This window comes from Leishmania panamensis (genome assembly GCF_000755165.1).
Source record: "Leishmania panamensis strain MHOM/PA/94/PSC-1 chromosome 35 sequence".
In the NCBI taxonomy this organism is placed as follows: Eukaryota; Euglenozoa; class Kinetoplastea; order Trypanosomatida; family Trypanosomatidae; genus Leishmania; species Leishmania panamensis.
The window spans coordinates 497,343-521,165 of NC_025882.1; the positions used below are offsets into that span (position 1 = coordinate 497,343).

Here is a 23,823-nt window from a genome sequence, read left to right on the forward strand (position 1 = left end):
CCCCCGTGCGGCCCTCTCCTTCTGTAACACCTACACGCCTCACATGTGTGTCGCTTGGTGGCCGCTTCACCCTGTAAGTGGACGGTGGTGCATCAAGCAGAGGGAGCATAAGACAAGCACAAGCCGTTCGCGGGTGTTACTGTGCCGCGTCGCACGTCCCGTGTGTTGACTATTCCTCCCGCACTCCACGTAGCTCACCAGAATACCACACACACACACACACACACACAAACCCTCACAAGCAGGTTCAACCGTCCTTCTTCCCTAGTCTCGTTTGCCTTCGTCGGCTACGCTCCCCATGTAGAGAAGCAAACGAGTACGGGGACGAATTTGTATGCGCTGGCATCGCTCGCGCCCTCTTTCTAGTGGAGGGGGGGGGTGAAGGGATCTGAAGCATTGATGAGGTACGCATCCAATGAACAAGCGCCGCGATAGCATTCACCAGAAGGCTTCTGCTGCCTCGTGTTGTCTCATCCTTTCTTGACCTTCTTTTGCGTCTTTTTCACCCCCCTCCGAACGAACGGCGGAGTCGCAGAAGCGGCTTAGTCACGGGCGGATAAAAAAAAAACCAGCAGTCTTTCGACACAACGTCTCTCCAACAGCCGCGCCCTCCGTCTTCGCCGTGGTGCAGCTGCCCTGCACGTTGTAACACGCAGCCCTACAGCTACACAAGAACACAGGGCGAGAGGGCAGTTCCTATAGCTTTACAGGCTTGCGTGCTCCGCAGCCTCGAGAAGCCGACACAGCAAGCTTGCGAGCACCGCAGCGGAAACACTCAAGACGACTCCTGAAGTTCTTTGAGTAACACTTCGCGCACATCCAGTCTCCCGACGTCCTCCACGACGTGTTCATATTTCCCTCGGCAGATCTGGCGCCCGAGCCTTCCTGGAAGCCCTCATGCTCGTATTGCGGGGTCAGCCCCTTGCTAGACCACTCATCGGCCCGCTCTGTGGCACGGCCACACTTCCAGCAGTCGCGTCGCGTGCGGAAGTTGCTCGTCTGGCAGTACACACATATCCAGTTGTTGTGCTGTACTGCTGTAGCGATGGCGGCGGTGCCAGTACCATCCATCTCTCCCCAGCCAGTGGCGCTAAACGAGTCGGTAACCGCTTGAGCCGGTGATGAGGGTCGCGGCGAGCTGCACTGGAAGCATTCTGTACGACGAGAGTAATTCAAGGAGCTACATGTCGAGCAGTACCACTCACCACGAGCTCTATTCCCTTGTGGGACGTAGCCTCCAGCATGGCCGCCACCGTTTCGCTCCACTTCGCGAACCGTCCTGGGCTCCGCGGCCGGGCGATCTATGCCGCAGCCGCGGCAAACCTTGTCATAGATGCTCGTCGTCCCTTGGCACGCACGGCAGGTCCAACAAACGGGAATACGACTTCTACAGTGAAAGCAGCGCGAGCGTGCAAGGTGGTTCAAGGCCGCACAGAGCGGGCATTCCCACTCGGCAGGGGTAATGTGCGTACCACACTTTAAGCAACTCTCTTCATCGCCGGGGTTTATCTGGCCACAGCTCGAGTTGCGGCACATCCAGTCAAACCCAGGCGGACCCTCTGGGAGATTCGCTCCGTCCAATACGGTCTGTAAAGCTGGATTCACTTTTCTTCGCTGATGCAGCCGTGAATGCCGCGTTTCGGGTACGTCCCCGGGAACAAAGGGCCCCACAGCTGGCAGTTTCAGCACACGCCCAGGAATTGGCGCCTCTCTGCCAGAGTGGGTAGCCCGCAGTGATGGATCCAAGGCCCCCGCGCCTTCGAGTGGATTTGTAAATTGTTCGTCTGCATCCTTGTACGAGATGGAGTCATAGTGCTCCTGCTGCTGCTGCTGCATCACGGCCTTCTCCTGCGCGCGGCGCAGGATTTCATCCTCTGCGACGCTGTGGGGTGCCATATTGTACCCGCAGAAGCCGCAACGACTGTTGTCCTCTATCTCGTCGACGCGGTTGTTTTCATGGCAGACCGCACACATCCAGAAGCCCTTGCTCTTGTCGCTCGCCTCCTCGCACTTCCTGCACTTCCGCACTCCGGCGTAGTTGATGGTGGTGCAACCCACACACTTCCACCCGAGCAGCTGCGGCTTTTCTGCTCCACAGGACTCACACTCTTTGCGTGTTTCGGCGTTCACCACGCGGCAGGACTCCTTCGCGCACATCCACGGGCGCAGATTCCTGGACTTCCATGACTGCCGCAGCAGCCGTGTCAACGTTGTGTAGGCGCGCGTTGAATTTGTCAGTGCACACACTGCGCCGAAGCCCTGGAAAAAGTGTGAGGAAGACCACGATGCAGCCAGACCGCCACCCCGCGACGGAGACAACGGAGAGGAAAGAGGTGTTGCCAGTAACAGCCACCGCTTCATGGTGGAGAGCACAGAGCGCATCCTCTAGTGCCTCCTAGTTGTTGTTTTGAGGATTACTTGGAGAGCGGTATGCGGAATGTGAACCGAAAGTCCATATTCCACAGCAAAGAGGAGAAAATAGCAGGAAAGGCGTGGAGAGGACACATGAGGCAGAAGAATTTGCTCATGTACGGAATATGGAAAGGGGCAGAGAAGAGCGTTGCGCATCTTCTCTGCCAACACATCAAGATAACCATCTAGATAAGCAATGCACAGACACACGCACACACACACACACACACATATATATATATATATATATATATATATATATATATATATGTCTATACAGGCCCAATAGGAATTGCGCCGAGCAAGTGGTGGCGGGGGGAGGCGAGGATGTGCGTCCTCACCACAGCAAAGTGAATCTGAGTAACAAAGCACAATGTACCTCACCCAGCCACTTTGCCCTCAATGATACAAATGGGACTAAACAGGAATGAGTGCAGGTAACTACGAGGAGAGGAGAGAACCCATTGCAACTGCAGACGTAAGCTGCCCATGCACGCCTTTTTCGCTGTTGTTTTGCACTATCAAGGCATTACGGCCTCTTCGGATTACTTTTTTTCTGTGGTGGGGAGGATCGTGGAGAGCTGTCGAGCACACTAAGAAACAGAAGAGAGAGCGTGTTGCACGTCGGCAAAATGCTCTACCTAAGCCTGCAGCTTCAGTTGCTTCACGAAACCGCAAGAGTCGGCTAGAGTGACGCGGGAGAGCAACAAGAGTAGAAGACGGGAATTTGGTCGATGGACACGTCACCTTCTCTTTTTTTTTGCGGGAATTGCTTTGCCTGTCACTGTGTACAACGGTCGCAAAAGCCACAGAGAAACGAGTGTCACAAGTGCCTTGGATGTGCACGCCTCATCACCTTGTGCGCACACCAAAGCAATGCCAGAACGCCACACACGCAAGGCAGCCGTCGCTGTCATGATGCTGTCAAACGGCGTTGAGGCACACAGCCCCTTGCCGCTGTCTCTTGTCCATTTCTCGAGCATCCACTGGTAGGCTCTTACCTTTTACCTCATTAATGGAGACTCCTTTTATAGATGGAAAAGTGCGTATGTTTTTATATCTGAAAAAAGCACCCCTTTTACAGGTCCACTTTCTCGGGTTTTTTTCTTTCCTTTTCGTTTCCTTGTTTACGCTTCATACACCGACCTACCGAGGGGGAAGGGAAGGGGAGGGGAGGGGGGAATCCGCTGCCCGTAAGGGACAGCCGGGTGCCACTCTCTGTTCGCAAGGCGAGGGTGAGGGAAAACGCATACGTCAACACATCTGCTGCCTTCTCGCTTTTTTTGCTTTCTGTTTCTCTGTTCCTTTCGCTTGTCTTTTTTTTCTTTCAAAGAAGAACGGCAACGAGAGAGCGCCAGAGCGTTCGGCTACGCACCTGCGACGAGACCCAAAAGAAACCTAATCGAGTCACCACCGTCGAGGAGAACGTAGAACACAACTGCAAGAGAACAGACAAGAAACGCTTGATGACAACCAATACTGAGAATCGCATCGCTACACCACCTTGCAGCGCACACCTACACAGACACACACACACACTGTGAAGTGGGGCTCTCTGAGTGTTTGTCTCTCTCTCTGCATGTGTCGATGTTCCGCGCTTGATCAAACTGAAACGACGACTACAGAAAAGGAGAAGAAACACAGGAAGAACAGCCAAAGAGCAACGACCGTTCTCTGCACGTGTGCCCTTCAGGTTGTTGGTGTCAGTAGGGCGTTCAGTTTTGTTTCTTTTTGCTTTTGGATGCGTCTCCTTTTTTTCGAACGCGGGGAGGGGGGAGCGAGACTCAGGGCGGCGCCGAAAGAAGAAAAGAAATCGGAAATGGGCATCGGTGTTCCACATTTCCTTTGCGCCTTCCGAGTGTCAGCAGGGACAAGCAACCGAGAAGATGACCAACAGAGCGGACAAGAGCAAAGAACAAGTGACATGGTGCATGCTTGAGACAGGAATCGAAGAGGGCTTGTGGGGAAACAATAGTGCCGTGCCTTGCGTAGAGAGTGACAGGCAGAGAGAGAGGGGGGGAACAGCCGGCTAGTAGTCGTTGTGGACAACAGACCGTGGAAAGAGGAAGGGAAATACGATAAAGAATCAGGAAGAGCAAGAAACACGAACAAGGGGGTGCCACTACTCAGCTCATGACCCAATTCGGCACGTAGCGTGCTGGATGCGTAGCCCCCTCACCTGCTCTTCAACGTCACGTACCTCGTGAGATGCGGCAGCAAGATTTTCGATCTTGCCGCGACAACGCCACGCACGTACTGAAGAGCATATCCCGCCATCGCACGCCTCCTAGCTTCCCTGCCCATCTTCAACAAGTGCCATACGTCCCTTTTCTCCTGGGAAAACGCTCTGCGCGCGCTGCCAGCGGCACCGCCCACCGCCTTCCTCTTCCTGGCGCTCGTCCGTTTTTTTCAGGCTACCATTCTTTGCTGAGTAAAGGAGAGCGGGAGATTTGGCTAGCGCAACACAGGCTGCGTTTAAATCTTGTTCCAGGCAACGATATCCATCGACTGTACTTCGTCCTCAAAGCTCATGATCATATCCTCCAGGTCGTCGCCCGACACCTTGTCGTCCTCAATGACGATCAGTTGCTGCAGTTTTTTGACGCCGAATGCGACCGGGACCAGCTTGTGGTCACCCCAGATGAGGCCATCGCGCTGAATGGCATGTAGCTTCTGCGCGAGCGCCTCCAGGTCGACGGTGTCATCCCACGCCTTGATGTCAAAAAGAATCGACGACTTCGCAATCACATCCTTCTTCGCCTTCTTCTTCACCGCGTCCTTCGCCTTCTTTGCCTCCAGCGCTGCCTGCTCCTCCTCCGTCGTCTCACCGAACAGATCAATGCCGTCGTCGTCCGCAGCGGCGGGCGCCGGTGCAGCAACCTTCTTCGCAGGCTCAGCGAGCTTCTCGGAGCCGGAACTGATCATCTCATCGCGCTCGGCCTGGTAATAGGAAGCCATGCGGGCCACCCATTGGATCACGTTCGAGTTACTGCCGAACATTTCCCCGAAGATGCGGGCATCCTCGGAGCTAGGGGAGAAACCCGATACAAACGGCTGCGAGTTAAGACGGCCGTTAATTTCCTTGAGAGTGGACATTGTGTTACGGTACGTTGACAAAACAACAACGAGAACTAAATGTGTGGAGGACAGGCTGCGGAGCGAGGCGGCAGGGTGGAGAAGAGCGAGAGAGAGAGAGGGGTCAAAAGAAACTTCGGTCAGGGTTACGTGGCATTATGATCACAGTCGCGTGGACGTCGGCCACAAAGGGAGATACGCACCGTTCGATGGTGTATGGGGTGAGGTGGGGGGAATGTTAGTGGCCATGATTGGGTTGGTTAAGCAATGTTGAGGTGTGTTGTACCCATGACGGGTGATGGCGTCAGTGATGGTGGGAGGAGAAGGGAGGAGAGAGCAGACGCATACGATGTTTGACAGGCAAAAGATGCAGAAGAGTTGTTTACCCAAGGAAAACAATAGAGATGAGTGGTGAGCACAGAGTTACTGAGCTTGTGCTGAGAGACCGATACATGGGAAGCGGGTGCCATTCTGCGGTGTGGTGAACCCGAACGCGCATAAAGCCCCTGCTGTATTCTCCCTCTTCCCCCCCCCCGCCTCTCTCATTCCAGAGAATGAGAAAAAAAAGGCACAACCACTCCGCGGGCTTGGGCTGCCTTCCGCCGTAGAGGCAGGCGTAACGGCACATGTGAGGGCTAGCGGACACCATCCGCTCTCCGTGTGTGCTCGCGATTCTAGACCATTTCTTTCCGTGTTACGTCTCGTAATAAAAGGGAAGCGACTCACACCGATGCAAGCGAGGACACACTGACTACGCACAACAATGAACGAGGAGAGATCGATGTAACACTCTCGAAACCAACTCACCCGGCTGTGTTGGGAGGTGCATCCAACGCACGTAGAGCACAACGGAAAGAGAAACACCCCAAGGACGCAGTGCTAACTCTGTGATAGACGTCTTTGCACAACTAAGCTTCGTTCGCCTGGTGGGGCTCTGTGCCGACTGCTTTCCCGTCCTCAACTCGGGAGCCCTCAAGGTGTTAGCAGATGCTTACCAGCGGCACTCATCGCCCTGGCCAGCACCAGAGAGTATTTTTTCTGCGCCTCCGTCGTCGTCAAGGAGGAGTCCATCTCAGCGAGAGAGCAGACGCGCACAAACACCTCGTCTGTCACGTACGCGCGCAGCGCCTGCACCCCAAGCGAGGCTTTGATGTGCGACGCACGCTTGAATTCCCATGCCAGCAGCGCCCGTGTCGCCTGTCTTTCGCCTGCGGCGAACTGGGCATGTGCCATGCCGCTCCACTTGTCAACGTCTACAGTTCCTCCGGCACTGTCAACGTTAGAGTTTGGGGCGAGCACACTAATGAGTTTGTCCGTGAGTAGGGCTGTGAGTGCACAGGGCAGGGCGGAGCGAAATTCGTTTGGAGACAAAAAGGTGCACAAGGCGACGTACGGCGTGTGAAGAGCCGCGTTGTAGATCCCGACCCGGTTCACAGCGAGACGCACATTGGCGTCTTCCCCGCGACGCCACAGTGAAACGTCTGTGAAGAACTTATCGTACATGACATGCGTGAGAATACCCTGACCACTTCGCAACGAGGCACGCAACACGTCGCTCATCTGCGGCGCGGCAGCTGGGCTAGAAACCTGCCACTCCACACCCTCAGTCGTCTCCGACATTGGTGCACCCTTGGTGTTGGTGAACACAACAACGTAGTTGCGCTCCAGGCCCAGATGGCGTGCCTCATGCTCTGTCAGCTCGCCCAACCCACCCAGAAGACGCGCGTAAAACTCTGACGTGGCACTGACACCTCGAAAGAAGCCGAAGAGCGGGCGGCCCGCGAGACCAACCACGCCCGCGGCGACGCCACTGAAGAAACCGCTGACGCCGCTCTCACGGGCACCGCGGATTGGCTTCGTCACGGCGTCTGAGAGACTACCGCCAACCTCGTGCAGCACCTCGCCAAGGACGCCGCGACGCTGCGAGGTCCCGAGCACGGCACATCCGCTGGCAGAATTGGGCGAACTACCAGAAGGCACTCTTATCGCGACGGTGCTGGGTGAGGTGTCAGCTAGGTTGCCGATGCTGCGCGCCAGTACCCCAACAGAGTGCAGTGTCGATGACGTGGTGGTGCGCAAGAACTCACGGGTGTCGGTCCATCGACTCTGGCCCGATGAATTCGTTATCAGGTTCCATACGCCGCGGGACCAGCTCCCAAGTAGCGCACGGGGGTTGCCAAGCACATCCAGTGAGCCGACAACCTTGCAGCTCTGCAGCAGCACCTCCGTGCGGTAGAGGGACCACAAAAACGACTTTGCGACGTGAACGAGCGACGGACTCCACCGCAGCTCCACCTCTCGTAGCCGCACCTCCTTTAGAGAGAGGGGCAAGCCTTCGAAGGAGGGAATGAGGTGTCCAGGGATCTGCGCCAGTCCTTGAAATGGGTTGTACCGCCGGCGACCACAACGGGTGTAAGTCACCTCCGCCACAACCGGAGAAATCCGCAAGGTACGCACGAAAATGCTGTACGCACAATGCGAAGAGTGCGACGTCGAGTCGGCCACAACAGCACTGCCCTTGGAGAGAGGACTGCCCCGCCACTCAGATCCACAGCCGCCCAGCTCGATAGGCGCTGCTGCCGCCCAGTCCTTGCGGAGTCGCTCTGCTGTGGTGCGTAGGGTGAAGAGAAAGTCGTCGTCAGCACTCACTACAATGAGCGGCACGGTGACGCGTAGGTGTGGCACAGGAAGCAGAACAATTTCATCCGCGGCTGCAGCCTGCTCGGGGCGAGTAAGCTGCAACTCCACCGCAAGCCACGAAGGGTCCTTAAAGTGCGGCACGCTTGTCGGTGGCATCAACAATGCAGTGCCGACGCCCCCTCGTTCAGCCTCGGCACTGGGCTCCGCAGCAGCACTTCCTTCCGTGGTGGCCACTGACCCGCTGCCAACACGCGGACCAACCCGGAGGAGGACAGGATAGGCAGCCTCTACTCTAGTACAGTCCACCACCTCCAAGAGAGCCAACGATGCACTCCCCATCAAGTGACGCTCCGTTATGGTAGTGGCGCCGTAAAACCCGAGGACGCGCACAAGAACGACATCGATCTCCTGCTCCTTGAGGAATGTGAGAACGTCCTCGTCCGTGGCGTGGAGGGGCACCGTGTCGCGACTGGTGCTCTCACCACTACGCACGCCACGACGCAGTCGCATACGGCCTCGTGCACCGTGCGCGATGAGACTCGGGCGTGCAAACGGACCCTCCGTCGGCATTGTAATCGCAGCCACATAGACAGTGCAGCTGTGCACGTAGACCTCCAGTTGCGTGAGTCGACGAGGCTGGGACAACATTCGGCTCTCAAGCTGCCGGGATGGCGCCACCGTCACTGTGTACTGCCACAGTCGGTGGTCGAGGCTTACGTAGACGTAGGCGTCAGTGTTGCCGATTCGCGCCCCAGACGACGGCGAGGTCGCACATCGCAATAGATCCACATTATGGCTAGCAGTGAAGCCTTTACGAACGTTGGAATGCAGTGTAACCCGAAGCCCTGGCGCCTCTAGCGTCGGCACCTCCCAGCAGCCGTAGCTCATTGTTTCAGCAGCCACCATGTAGCTGCAAGGACGCGCCGCGCGGGAGCACACGGCTGTGCTTATGGTGCCACGCTGTGTCAGTGGCGAAGCAAGGTCCGAGTCTCTTGTCAAAGCGCACTGAGAAAACTGCAAGGTGGTGTTGAGACGGTTCACAATCTTTACCGGCGGGGCGGCCTGCAACCCAACCGTCACACACAAATACGCGCTCGTCATGCTCGACTGCACAGTGAGACAACGGAAGTGCTCCACCGTCAATGTGGCTTTCTCACCTGCGCGACGAGGCACTGGGTTCATGGTGAAGCACGACATCTCTGCCGGAGCATCCGTCTCCACTCCCTGAAGGTCAGACGAGGCGCATGTGTGCTTCAGTACAAGCGGCTGCGTCAACCTGGCAAGCGAGAGCAACTTTACGGGTGGTGACCACGTGTGCGCCGGAGCCTGGCCACCACTTGTACTGTAGCAGAACTGTATCTCAGGCTCCTTTGTGTGAGGACAGAACTCTGTCACCTCCCGCTCCTCGCCAGGAGGGATGAGCGTGACCATCGACGATGCTCGCGTTGCCCTCTTCTCGTTGCTCGGCGCGGATGAGTCAAACGGCATCGCGAGCAGCGTACGGTGAGCATGCGTGTTGCGGATACAACACAATGAGCGCAGCTGCACCACCGCAGGTGGCTCTGGGGTGCAGAAACAGGAGAGCACTTGCTCTGGCACACACCCCTCTGCAGTGTCGTTTTCCGCTTTCCGATGGTGCTGCATGTGCGCAGCAGGTCGCTCACATCGCGTATTGGGCATAGGGGCTACTGTGTAAAAGCGCGTACAATCCGCCTGCTCATCCGCCACCAGCAACGTTGTCACGGTCGGTGTGGTGAGGTAGTAGGCGTCAGTCTCCTGCACAGATGCGGTGCTCTTCCCTGCGCCCATTACAGGACTCGTAGACACAACGAACCCAACTCGGTCAGCGTGCGGGGCAAGTGTGGTCACATACTCGGAGAAGAAAAGAGGTACCTGCTGCTGTGGCATCACGCAGCCGTGCGCACTAGTCCCGAGTAGAGGCTGAGGCTGCTCGGCATCCCGGAGGTATACTGGTCGTGTCAACGCCGAGCGGAGCAGCGCCGCGCACCGCACAGCGATAGTTGACAGACCCCGCTGCTCGATGCGAACCGCGCCGCGAGTCACACCACTCTCCTGCACCAGCCGTATATACGATGGTGGCGGCTCCTGCAACGAGAGCGGCGCGGCGAATGACCACCACTGCGCGAGGGGAGACAAGCTCGGCAGAGTAGCGGAGTCGCCGGCGAGCGAAGGCGCCAGAAGTTGAAAGAAGGAGAACACCGTGCCCTGCAGAACATCCAGCGTCGATGGCGTCCACTGAAAACACGCACCATTTTCCACCTCTGCCGTGGCCACGACATCGCTGCTACTGCTTGCAAGCAGGGGTGATGGCGCAGACGACGTGGTATGGGGCGCCTTTACTGGCGAGTTAACCACTTCCTCGCGAGATATTCGCAGTCGAAGGCGTAGTCGGCACCCACTCCAGTTCCACAGTGTCCACACAGGCTCCACGGAGACCGTGTACTCACTAGGCGAGAGCCGCCCAGTAAAGAGTGGCACGGCCTGGCGAGAGCAACGGCGCCGCCATGTCAGTTGCACGACTCGCCCTGCTCCGGTGGCTTTCTCGATGTGTAATGCGGAAACCTTCGACTCAGGTCCAGATGCTTCGGCGAACGTGACACCGTTATCGCTGCCGCCGGTGCTCTCACCGCAGAGCAACTTCCCCGGAGTCGGACTCGCTGGGGAAAGAAGCATCGGAAAAGTCAGTGTGAACGGATCTAGCGCTCGCACACGATCACAAAGCGCAGGAGCACGCAACGTTTTGCTGTGCCCGTTGCTGTTGTCGGCGCTGCCCCTTTCGTGGGCATTCATGTTGCCGTAGAGCATCAGGCTAGCAGTCGCCTCGCTCCTCCGCGACACGCCACCACCGCTTCCTGATCCATCGCTGCTTCCGCCGTTACTGCTGGCTAACTCATCAGCCAACGCCGCCATCGCATCTGCCATCATCGCCCATGTCAGCATCTTCGCGACTGGCGCGTACGCGCAGCCGTCCAGCTCCAGCGTCAGACATTCCTGAAGAACAGGTAGGGGGACGTATCGCGCTGAACGCGGCGGCACAACTAGTCGGGCACTCTCTGTAGTCACGCTAACGATGCCCGCTGCTACTGACGCCACACCACTCCCATCCGAGGTGCCGGCGTAGAACACGTTTGCAAGCACGACCGAGCTTGTCAAGTGCACTGTCTCCAGTCCATCACGGACACTCTTCCGCACAACCAGGTCTAAGGCTCCCAGCGCAGAAGTGTAGCCGGGAAGCGATACTCGGCACACAGCGCCATCGTCCAAGGCTTCTACGTGCACAGCAACGCCGCCGCTACCTTCGCCATCCTTCCGACCGAGAGTAGAGGAGACGGCGTAGCCTGGGGTTGAGACCGGTGTCAACATTAGCACAGCACAAGAGACAGGAATGTCCGTGCGTACAAGCGGTTCAGGGGCCGCAGCCAGGTGCCACCGCGTGGGGCTGCTGCAAAATTCTGCCGTATGCGGTATCGACTCCGCGACTTCCATCTCGACGCCACTATCGTTCCAGAAGACACGCCTACCATCGTCCATTTCTCGAGTAGATTCCCGCAGAAGCCGCGCGGCGGTAGTCAGAGGCAGCGTCGCAATGACATCGTCGACGTCAACGGAAACAGACAAAGAGCGACTGCCGGGGGAGAAGCGAGTGAAGGAGAGGGACACGTGGGGTTGGGCACGAAAAAGTACACGCGCTGCCATCGCAGCTGTCGCTGACCTCACGCTCGGGTCCTCCGTAGTGTGGAGGGCGGTCGCATCCTGGTGTCCGCCGGATTCACCATGGAACTCGATACAGTCTCGTAGGGACACGGTCGCCTCCGCTGTCAGCGCAACATCGGCGGCGTCGATGTCCGCGGCGCACTGCACGCAAACCTGCTCGACGAGGAGCTCCGCCAATGCTCTGCCGGTGTCACTGGTCAGCGTGAACGCCCACAACGGGACCGTAGCCGTCACATCCAACGGGGTGGCATGCCGTGTGGGCCCGTGCACCAACGTGCCACCTGGAGCTCGAGGATGCCATGGCCCTTGTGTTGGCGAAGGCAAAGGGATCTGGTAGAGCGCCTGGTACGCCACCCTGCCCAGCTCAATCAACACCTGTGCGTGTCCGAGCGGCAGCCGCCACCGTGTCGAGCCACAGTTTAGCACGACCCGTAGGCGGTTCTCCTCTGCCGTGAAACTCAGCTGGGCTGTGGCAGCAACAGGGGTGACCGTCAAGGGGCCGCTTTCAGAGACGCACGTGTGCAAAGAGATGGTGCACTCGCTCTCATGCTCGCGGCGCAGTGTGCGCCCCGGATATCGCTTCTCCTCAAAACGGTACCGTGCCTTTGCCACACCCATCGCTGCAAGGCGTCGCGCACCAGCCGTGAGGGACACGTCGAAGTCAACAGCAGCGTCGACGGAGAACATCACAGACACCGCCCACGGCCTTGCCGTGGGCGCGTTTGGCACAGGGGCATTATTCGCGGTGTCGCTTGCCGCTGCCTCCTCCGTCTGCGCCTCCGTTGCAACCGTCGCGAGCGGCGCACTCACGCTTACAAATGGAGGGGGCAGAAGGCACAGAGATCGCTCGCCAAGTTCCACAAAGGCTTCAAATACACCTGCGTCTTGACTCACGGCATCCGTCTCCTCGCCGACTACAACCCGAACATTCTCGAAGCGCACAGTCAAGTCTGGGTCCACACGTATGGCAGAGCAGACTTCTCCGTTCGCGCACACTAATAAAGAGAGAAAGATGGTGACCATGCTGCCTTGAGCCTTGTTATCACCAGCTGCGCCACCGCGCACTGTGATCACGCTCCGCCCAGCAGTGCTACGGAAGTATAGCTGGAAGCCACCCTCTCCGCCGAGACGCACGTCATTGTAGAGGTGCCAGTCTGTCACCACTTCGACCACCTGCACCCGCCCATCGTGGTGATTTAGCGTCTCTGATGCCGGCAGCACCGCAGCAGCAGAATCAACGCGCACCACAGTATGGGTCAACCCGTCAAGTCTGTGGGCCGCAGATGCGTCTGCGCGCGCTATGGAAATACCTGTCACACAGGGATGTAGTACACGCTCCATCAGCACCTTGAGAAGCACCATAGATGGGTGTGCATGCAGCATGTGAAGACGAACCACGAGAGCTGTCGCATCATCGGCATCGAAGTACTGCGCTGCTCGGTTATGTTCCTCACCCCCGCTTGAGAGTGAGAGGGATCGCTGTACCACAGAAAAACCCGCGCTACTGCTGCTGCTGCAGGAGCTGCTGGTAGCTCCACCAGTGGCGAACGCTGTACGGGGAGAGCAATTACTAGTCGCCTCCTCCAACGGACGCAATGTCAAGAACGTCGATGGCATCCCCATGACAAGCTCGTTCAGTGCACTTGTAGCGTCTGTGATGGCTGTTTCGCCCACGATGCTAGTCACCCACACCTTCACGTACGGCCGTCGATCACTGCCCTTCTCATCGCCACGCCGAGTGCGCCATTCAACGTGTATGTCATCCACGTGGATCAAGCAAAGAGGCAACAGCGTCTGCGCAGAGAAGGGGAAGACCCCCTCCTCCACGGTGCAGTGCAGCAGCACGCGCGGAACGTCTGCTCGCACATGCCAGATTGTCCCCATTCCGCTTCTAACCTCGTCGCCAGACGCAGGACTCTTTTTCTTCGCTTTTGTCTGCGCGTATCCGCGTGAAACCTGCCCTCGTGCAAGTAGCCAGAGCGCTGCCACCGTGCACTCCAACGCACTACCCGTGGGGACGTGAAGGCATACAGCATTCTGCTGTGTTGCGGCGTCGACCGACAGTGTCACCTCGACCGGGTCCGCCGCTGACTGTGAGGAGGCAGAGAGCACAAAGGTCGTCATAACGTCGTCGAGCAAGGGATGCGCTTTCACGTCTGCCGAGCTGCCGCTGTTATACGTTGCCGAAATCACTGCAGACAACTCCAGCCGTATGCCGGCCATTGTGCCAACACTGCTCGAGTCGATCAAACGTGCCGAGTTCACGTAGCGCAAAGCCGCTTCCCGTGCCACGAAGCACACCGCCGGTACAGCAAAACAAGTACGCTTACTGTTGGGTGCGATGCACAGAAACTCTGCCTTGTGGACCTCGATCTCTGCACAGGGAATCCACGTTACCCAGAACGGCACAGGACCTCCCGCTGATGGGTTGCTCGTCAACTCTTGAAAAGGAGCGATGTCTGCGCCAGCAGCCACGGCAGTCAATGTAGCCGTCGCCACCTTTACGACCTGGTGAACGCACATGGCCCAGCTGTGGCCGTTGCTGTTCATGATCGACACCAACGGCGTACGGTACTGCAGTAAGAGACGCTGCTGTGGCGCGCTCGTGACCACTAACGTCGGCGACGCTGTACGAGCCAACACCATGGGGTTTCTGTTGTAGGCAGCCCCGGGTTGCGGTAGCATCGAGCAGACACATACCTCTTCACAGCGCAGCTTCAGCACCGCTGCTCTGCCAGAGACTCCCTCCGCCTCAACTGGAGAGAACATAATGTCCGTTCGACGTGCGCACACATGGGCTGCAGGAGCAAGCAGCAACTCGGCGTGGTGAACCTCCACATGAATGTCCTGCAACCAACTCGATGGGCGTCCATCTTCGATGGCCATCGTCAGCTCTGACTCGCTCTTCCCGTGCGGGCAAACCGCAGATAGTGCCGTGAAGGCAGGGCTCCTTGTCCATGTCTGCACCAAGGCCTGATATGCCCTCCACCAACAGACCAGTGAAGCTGCCGTGATCGAGCTGGCGTGCACCACAACTTGCCCCACAATGATCCCCATCCGCGCCTCAGCAGGGGCGTAGTCAGCCACCAGCGCGTCCGTCATACCGCTCTGGGCAACCTCAGAAACATGCAGTAGAAGGTTGTTGGCGCCGTCGTAGACATGCAGCGGCCCCGTCCGAAGCCGGAAGAGCGTATGCCCCGCTGCAACCTCCGCACTCTCGTCGTCAACGCACCCATACCACTTTCCAATGTCTTCTTCGCTAGCATCATCTTCTGCAATGTCGAAGACGGTCGCCTGTTCCCCTGCGTCCTCGCTGACCTCTTTGTCCAGCTGCAATGTAATGACACCGTCCACAGAGACGCACATGACACAGTCTCTGTTCTGCGCCACGGTGGCCTTGTCGCCAAAAGGGGCGGATTCGGGGCCTAACATCACCTCCACACGACGCCCAGAGAAGCTCAGCTGGCATTCCCACCAGATGCTTGGTCCACTAACCCGCCGTGCATTGCGACACCACCAGCCGACGTGAATGCCTCCTGCACATGCGTCCACTGCAGCCCCACCACTGGATTTGCAGCTTTCCTCAGTCCGTCGCCACAACGCGATCAGTTGCGCTGCGGCTGATGCCAGCGTGAAAATGGTGGGCAGACTAACCTCCACGGGAGCCTGGAACCCAGGCGTCTTGCCAGCAGCGTCATCACTCTCGGCACCCACATGGACGACGAGACTCGCCAAAACGTGATAGTTCAGTTGGTTGAACGCCGTCGCCACTGCTGGCTCCACCTGGAAAAGGTTCGTGGTGCTGGGATGCCGCAACTGCAGTGGGGAGTCATCAAACGAGGATAAGAGGTCGAGCTCGTCGTCCGCGCCAGTGGTTCGTTTGGCACGCACGCAGATGATCCTGTGCATCAGAGGAAGCGACACTGTTGTGCGTACATCCGGAGGCGCCCACCGCACCTGCGTGTCGCTGCTCGTAGAGAGGACCACATCCTGAAACAACACCTCCGGTATCATGTGCCATATCTGCACTCCCCACCCACCACTTGGCTCGTCACCAATGAGCGTGGCAGCCTTTCGGGTGCTCGTGAGAACGCTACGGAGCTGCTGACTCGTCGTCAGACGAGCTGAGCTGACGCTCACGCTCCAGCAAACGGGGCCACTGGCAGGACAGCAATTTCCCGTGAGCTCGCCAAGAGCTGAAGACTCTGCAGAGAGCCGCACCTCTGCATCTGTAAGCTCTGCCTCAATACCCATGTATGTACGCGCCAGCGACTCTGCCTCTCTGCCATGGCACGGCGAAGCTGGGGTAAGCGGTTTCAACTCCTCAATAGATTGCGCCTCCTGCAGCTGCCGCACTACCTCGCGCACAAGAGAGAAAAGAGGGACGGCGGGGATCTCGAGACGTACGTGTTGGAGTCGCACCTGCAGCGCAGGCGTGCGGTGCAACGTAAGATCCGTTACATGGTAACGGCGCCCGTAGCGAAACGATCCCAAACTGCCGGGATTCGGAGCGCACAAAAGGCGAACAGAGAGGCAGGCCTCGCTACTGTGCCCCGATAACAGCGGTGGAGATGGCGAAGCAGTCCTCCCCTTCTCCGCGGCAGCCTGCCTCCAGAAACTACTCCGTTCGTGCAGAACGGCAGACGCTGTGGAGGGAGCTTCCACGTGCTGCAGACGAAGCACGGAGACATAGCTGAACCCGGGCAACCCCTGTGGCTGTGGCCCAGCGGTGCCAACAGATTCCCCTGAGACATGCAAGAGTAGTAACTCTGGGCACTGGGGAACCTCGAAAATAAACTCGCGACGAATGCACTCTGCCTCCTTCATGTGTGCACGGCCACCGTCCTGCAGAACCCGCAGAGGCGACGCTCTCAGTCTGGCCTTTGGCACAGTGAGTCGGCACCAGGGCCGTTGATCACCGTTGGTGTGGCCAACAGAAAAAAAACTGGCCTGCGCGTGTAAGACCTCGACCGCTCCGTAAAGCTGGCGTGACGTACGCTGCCGGGACGCCTGATGCCCCTGACACTTCGACCAAGCAGTCTTGTCTCCGCCAACGTACCCACCTCGGCACACCCCACAATGCCTGCCGGAGAAGTTGCTGCCTTGTCCACTGACGCCTTCATTCTGGTCTGCATCCCCGAAACTTGGGGCATAGCCAACACTTCCGCTGGGGTGTGGCGTGCGTCCCGCGGAGCTTTGCTTACTGCAGCCGGCAAACATGCTGTACAGCTGCAACCACCACTTGATGTGCGGCACGCTTAAGTGGAGGTGCTGTACCGCCGCAGCGACCTTGATGGCAGCGGCATCATCGTCTGCCTTGCTCGATGCTCGCCCAGAGAGCTGTTCGAGTAGCGCCACACTCACCGCCTCAATTGTCAGAAGCAGGTGCCGCCTCACTCTCCCCGTCGCATTCGCATGTCCAGCTGGGCTATCCAGCACCTCCTCTCTCGCCACCAGTTCCAGGCCACCCAACTGCCCGTTCTTCACCGGCAGCCTAGACCACTGCCTGCCGGCAGCGGAGTACAATTGAGCTCCGCGACGCAGCGCAACCTCGTAGCTGACGCGGCCCGTTGACGGCAGTGGTGGCGGAGGTGCTGCAGGAGCGCTTGATTTGCATTCACCCTCCTCGGCTGATGACCGCACCGTTGGCTGGTACACGCTCTTGTCGGGCCTGACGCAGTCACCTGCGTCGATCACGATAAACACCTCGGGAATGGTGAGAAGCACCGTCACCGCCGACGACGGAGTTGTTCGTTCGTGCGATGACGCTTTTGCATCGTGGTCTGACGACGAAAGTGAGCTGTGCCCTCCCATGTGAAGGCTGACGGCTGGTTGGACCCCCAGTTCATGCTGCAGACCCCCACCACCACCTATCGGTGTATGCTTGGCTGTAGGGATAGGAGGCTGGACCACGTTACACACAAAGAAGCTGGCAAGGTTGTAGCATTGCTGCGCGGTCAGGTGGATCGTCACATTAGAGAACGGGTTCGCCGTGCTACTCGCTGCAGCGTGCATTAACGCCCCGTGGCGTGCATGCGGCACGGCGGCGGGGTGCACCTCCACCAGCAAAGCCCAATCAGCAGGAGCGGCGCTCTGATACGCGTAGCCCGTAAGGTCGTCCTTCGGTACAAGCAGCAAGCCCATCTCGGCACGCATTTTCACATTCGGAAGACATACATCATGCGAAGAGGCAGACAGCAAGCCAAGCAACTGCATGCCAGTTATGTCAACAAAGGTGTGCGTCCGTGTCTTCAGTGTGGTTGACGCACCAGGCGACTCTGACAACGTCCGTTGCAGGCCGCACACAATCTGCTTAACGTGGGCCAGGGAGAAGGTCTCTGGTTTAGTCATGTCAATCGGCACGGCGGCATCTGTGGCGAGAAGAACATCCAGATCCGATATGGTGACCTCCACCGTGAGTGACAACGGTGCCGCCGCCGCCGGGGATACATGAGCGCCGCCGACGACACTGGCACCACGGGTGCAATCAGCAAAGCAGGGCCCATAGGTGTACCCGCGGCGCAACAGCGGTGATCGAGCCAACTCGCCGAGACGCACAATTCGCTCATCCGTTTGCGCAGCGGCCGCATAGAGGTAGAGGAACGGGCAGTACACGTGGAGCGCACCGCCCATCATCGCGACGCGACAGGTCATGGACGGCTGCACCTCGGTTCGCGTGGATGTAGCTGTGTTGGCGCCTGCAACGCATGAGACGGGAAGCATGAGGTCAACCACACACCCTAATGCATGTGCAGTGTCCTCACCACTGCAGGTACTCCGTGGGGATGTCGAAATTAAACTACGCACTTCGGGGTCTCCGCCAATGTAGTCAGCGAGCTGCATCGCCTCCGAGACGCTGAACTCGATATGCACATGTTGCCCATCCCGGGCGGTGTCGCCTGTCAAGTGGTCAAGGGTGCACAGAAGGTCCCCTATACTGGCAGTCACCTCCACGTACGGCGCATCCACGACGACGCCTCTGCTCAGAGGAATCTGAAATCGGGCTGTTTGCACGCGCACACTGATCGGGTGAACACCCAGTAAGAAGCTTGGCGGCCTCTCTGAATGCGCGAACGTGCTGTGCGACGCCGCTGTCAGATCATTGGCTGCCAGCTCCGGTGGCAGCGTCATAGGCCGCATGGTGCGCACCGTGCTTACGAATACCTCCAGCAGCTCCACCAGCACAGCGTCGCAGAACACTGACACGGTTTGGATCGTGAGCGACATCTCGGGCCTCCCGGATGTCGCGCAGGTCTGCATAGCCGTCAGGTTCTCAACAGTGAGCAGCTTACGCCCTGCGGTCGTGGTCATTGTTATGTCCGGGATAGAAAGAAGAAACCCATGGCGAACCTTTCCACTCGGCGGGCAGAACAGCAGCTGGTGGTAGCCGTTTTCCTCCACAGCATCCAATGGACTGCCGGTAAAGTTACAGATCAGCTCCATCGCGTGCGGTTCCGCTGCCCCAAGCACAGCGAACGCCCCGCAGCATGGTGCAGTGGCAGATGACGCGTGCTCGGGGGCCACCAACACCAACTCCGCGAGATCCACATTCGCTTCAGAGCGAATGAAAAGACGCGCCACGCCCATGCCGACGGTAACAATCCGTCCACCTAAAACGCCAGTAGCGGCCTCGTCGCTTGGAGTTGCGTGGTCCATCATGGTCAGCAAATTCGGCACCATGGAAAATGTCGCAGAAAGAGCTGATATGATGTGCCGTGCGCAGTCGAGTGGCACTTCCCGCAGCACGAGTGCCGAGTCGCAGTCTGCCCGCACCTCTACACACGTCGAGGTTGTCAACCGCCAGGGAACTGCAGCGCCTCTCGTGCCGGACCGCCTGCGTTCTGCCTGCTGGAGCTCGGCAGTCAGCGCGCGTACCACCTGCCCACTCGCGTCGATGGCAGCAAAAACCTTTGGCTTTAGCAGCGCATCGCTCACATACGCAAACACAGCGGGATCAGCGACACCGTCGATGCCCTTGTTGAACAACACTGTGAGCTCCTTGGGATTGAGTAGTACCTCACCTGCCACAAAAGAAAGTAGCTCGCGTTGCCAGCTGGAGGTGAGCATGTGGGCGTGGTAGCCGTTTTGGCAAAACAAGCGAACCGCCTTGCTGTGGTCGCCGATGCAAAGGTAGTACTCGTTCTCAACCCCATTATACCGCTTTGTCGGAGGTGCGGCGGTCCACAACCGCGTGGTAGACACTGAGAGCACCAGACAGGCCTCGCCCTTCAGGAAGCAGCGCTCTGGCTTGACGCTTGCGAAGGAATCCACACTTCCGTTATGTGAAGAGTACAACGAGTCAGCGTATTCCTCTTTGTCAGTGCAGCTTTCGACCGAAAAGCGCTGAATACCGTCTTTTGTGCGAAGTAGCGGGGCAAGGGGTGCGTCTCCGTCGCCTGGCACGTTTGCCTCGCCGTGTGGCTTCCCCTCACTCACGTGGCCCCCTGCGGATGCGATGTCAGTGGATGAGCCCCAGTGCCACTTGCCACCGGTCGAGCTGCTATGGTAAGGTGTTGACGCTTGCTGCGGCCCCGCTAGCCTACCTGATGAGAAGGCCGATGGTTTATGAACGAGTATTTCCAAGTCAGAGCTCTCGATGTCATGCGCAAAAAGAGGAACGCAAACGTCAAGGGACTGGAGGATCACGCTAACCATGAGTGGCGCCAACGGCGCACGTGACGGCGTCGTCGCCGCAGTTGTGTGTGAGGGGTTGCAACGAGGGCTCGACGTGCCCGAGGCCGATGCCGTCGTCCGAGCAGCAGCACAGGCAGCGTCGTGCACATCACTTCCTGAGCCCTTCGTAAATGGAGATACTGCAAAAGGAAACCCCTTCGTGTTTCGACTGACGTAGGACGCCTGCTGCACCGCTCGAAACCACTGCGCAAAGGCGGATACCTCAGCATACCACCAGGCCCACTCGTGCATAGGCTGACAAATTACCAGCTGGGGAGCCACCCAAACGCTGATGTGGGTGCGCTGTGCATTGCGCTTCACCACCAAGCAGTCCTCCTTGAACTGCTCCTTCGACTCCAAAAGGACTGAGCGCAAGACGCCCTCAAAGACAATCGACGCAGAGCCAATGAAGAAAGACAGCGACGCCTTGTCTGAACGATCGTCCGAGATGGTGGTGTAAAACAGCTCAACCGCGCGCAGCTGGACGACAAGACGCTGCTCAACACGCTGCAGCGGGGTGGCAGATGGCGTGGCGGGCACACTGCTATCGGTGATCAGAGGCCAATAGGTAGGATCGAGGCGGACGATAAGCTTCGACAAAAGCACGTGTAACGTGAAGTACAACTTATTCTCCGTTGCCAACTCGGACAGACAGTGTTGTGGTGCTCCTAGCTGCAGCAATGGGGCGTGGTGCTGGGAGGTGTAGCGGCGCCCAAATTCCCACTCCAGAGCCACCAAGTCGCCCAAAGAGGGGAGCCCATGCATAGACACAGATGCCGCACACATATCGTAGCGAGACGTGATGGGTAACAACGGCGTGCGGCACAGCGCTGCGTCGTCATCCTCGACGACGGGTGTCGACCTACCAAAAAGCCAACCCCACAGGAACGATGTGGGTCGGTCACCCTCAACCTCACCAGCTTCCCTGCTGGAGCCGAGTAGGCCCCTTTGAGTGCGATGGCGAACCTCTTCAACGTAGGCCTTCTGTCGTGCGTAGCCCTCTCGCTCTAAAATCAGCTGGGCATTAGAAAGGCACCGCAGAAAAATAACCTGCCACAACGACAGCTGCCGCTCCATTGACTCCAACTTCTTGTCCTCCACTGCACTCAAGGCGGGGGCCCAGGCAATGCCCTGTCTGCGCTTCCAGTACGCACTGTAGTCTCTCCGTAGCTGCCCGAATTGCACCATCGCCTCCACTACCTTGCATTGCCTCCGGTCCTGCAAGCCGAAGGTGTGCCACTGCAGCCGCACATCGTCTCGAATGCACCGCAGTGCAAACCTCCACCTCTGCTGTGCCGACGGTCGCGAGGCGTTCACAGTGTCTTGTGGGAGGCTTGTATAACTCGGCTCTGACGCCTGATCGAAAAGAGGAGCGCGGGTTGCGTGTCCCCTGGTGGGTCGCAGTAGATGCAGATGTATTCGATATCGCGCACACGGCAGGCTCTGGTGATAGCTGCGCCACATGAACTCGAACACCTGCACGAGACCAAAGCACCAGTCGACTTCAACGCCGCTAACAGTTGCCACTGTGAGTTCAATGGAGCTCGCTGAGAGTATCGGCGCTTCCTCTACAATCGAGCTCCTGGAGGCACACCTCGGCGGTACTAATTTTGCCTGCAACTGGAGTGTCTGGACTCGCAGTATTGCGGTGGAATGCGCCCAGCGCGACGCGTACCTATCGTACGCAGCTGAGCATCCCGCTAGCTCACCTGCCGCAGTGCGCGTAGGTGCATCTCCCCCCTCTCCTGTGCTACTGGTTGCACTGCAGAGACTCTGTCGGATGGCGTGCGTGCTGACCACCACCCCTGACAGCAGAATTCTCTTGCACAGCGGCGCGAGAAGGTCCTTGTTGAATGCGTCCTTGAACTTCTCATCCGTCGTAGTGAGTTGCACCTGCCTGACAAAGACGCAGAGCGCAGACGCGCAGGCATGATGCAGACCCTCGTAGTCGAGCTCATAACGCATTGAAATGTCCTCCAGTGTCACCCGTACGTTGCGCAGGGCGATGTGGCTCATGCGGTCAAAATTCCACAGCCAGCTAAACCATGACGCGCCAGATGCGACGTTCGTGCCTGCGAGAGAAAGCTCTGCGCCTCGTCCCACATGCACTGCTTTCGTGCTCACTGTCTTCATTGAGGATGTCGGATTTGCCGTTTCCGTGGCCACTTCTCGCGAAAGCCGATGACGCTCCTTTTCGTATCGCTTAAGCTGCTGTTGCTTGATTGCCTGCCCCCGCTCTTTCTCCTCGCGGGCATTGAAAGGACGCGCACGCAGAGGACCAAGGACGAGCTCCACCCCCACGACGTGTACCCGCACCGGCTCACTCTCCAGAGAGGACCATGGTACGGTGATCGCCAGCTTCCGAATAATGCCTTTCACGACCGTGAAGGGGGCAAGTAGCATACGCATGGAGAGAGTGGGGTTCGACGAGCCGCCCTCGTGGAACTCAGATGCGCCGCTAGATGTATCGGGTGAAGTTGGCAAGGACACCCCTGCGTCATCGGTCAGGTTGCCACTGTGCTCGCAGTGCAAAAGTGCTGTAATGCGCTCGAGAACGTCGCTGCAGAGTTGCACATCATTCAGTACTACGTTGCCAGACCACAGCGAAATCTGCAGCTGGTCTGCGCTGACGTTTTTGATAAAGCGGCTCAGGTGAGTCGCCAGCAACTCCGCAACGTGGGCCTCGAGCATTATTCGTCCCTCTCCTATCTTACCGCACCGTTTTTTTTTTTTGTGTACTACACGTTTGTCTTCGCGAGGTGTCAATGTCTCACTTGCCATACAGACAGATGCACACACACCACGTCCCGGAGAAGCTGCACTGGGACAGCGGAGCCGGTCCCCAAGAGGGAGTGGAAAAAGAAACAACAACAATAGCAAAGTCGCCGCGAATGAGGCCAAGACACGATTGCACCAAATATCCCGCGTGCGTGGAAAGATAGAGCAGTGCTGCTTGTGGAGAAGCGTGTATGTATGGCCTGTTCGTCAGACCCTGGTAGCAACAGAGACGACGGCAACGTACGCTCAGGGTAAGACAGGGACGACAGTGAGGGAAGCCACACAAGAAGTATCAGCAAAAAAGGGAGACTGCAGGATAGGCTGAGGAGAGAGAAGACCAAGTGACGAGTGAGAGGGTGAGAAGTGGCCGACGTTAGGAGAGGACAAGAGGGCAACACAGAGAGAGAGAGAGGGGGGGAGGGAAGAGAGCAAAGGAAACGGAAGAGTCACAGTCACACGGGCGCTCCTTCGAGAACACGAGAGGTGAGAGAAGCTTCCAAAGCGCCAACT

At 58.2% G+C, this 23,823-nt stretch overlaps 3 protein-coding genes across 3 annotated transcripts; all 3 read right to left on the reverse strand.

Annotated features, from left to right (window-relative positions):
- Window positions 1-696: 696 nt before the first annotated feature.
- Window positions 697-2,382, reverse strand: LPMP_351450 (Ran GDP binding protein, putative; the record flags this gene model as incomplete). The annotated part of the gene is made up of 1 exon (XM_010704780.1): window positions 697-2,382. The coding sequence occupies one exon, from the start codon at window positions 2,380-2,382 to the stop codon at window positions 697-699; it is 1,686 nt and encodes a 561-aa protein (XP_010703082.1).
- A 2,505-nt stretch (window positions 2,383-4,887) lies between these two features.
- LPMP_351460 (translation elongation factor 1-beta, putative) lies at window positions 4,888-5,508 on the reverse strand (the record flags this gene model as incomplete). Its single annotated transcript, XM_010704781.1, has 1 exon — window positions 4,888-5,508. One exon carries the CDS (start codon window positions 5,506-5,508, stop codon window positions 4,888-4,890), a length of 621 nt encoding a protein of 206 aa, XP_010703083.1.
- Window positions 5,509-6,459: 951 nt separating this feature from the next.
- On the reverse strand, window positions 6,460-23,226 carry LPMP_351470 (hypothetical protein; the record flags this gene model as incomplete). Its single annotated transcript, XM_010704782.1, has 1 exon — window positions 6,460-23,226. The coding sequence occupies one exon, from the start codon at window positions 23,224-23,226 to the stop codon at window positions 6,460-6,462; it is 16,767 nt and encodes a 5,588-aa protein (XP_010703084.1).
- Between the last annotated feature and the right edge of the window lie 597 nt (window positions 23,227-23,823).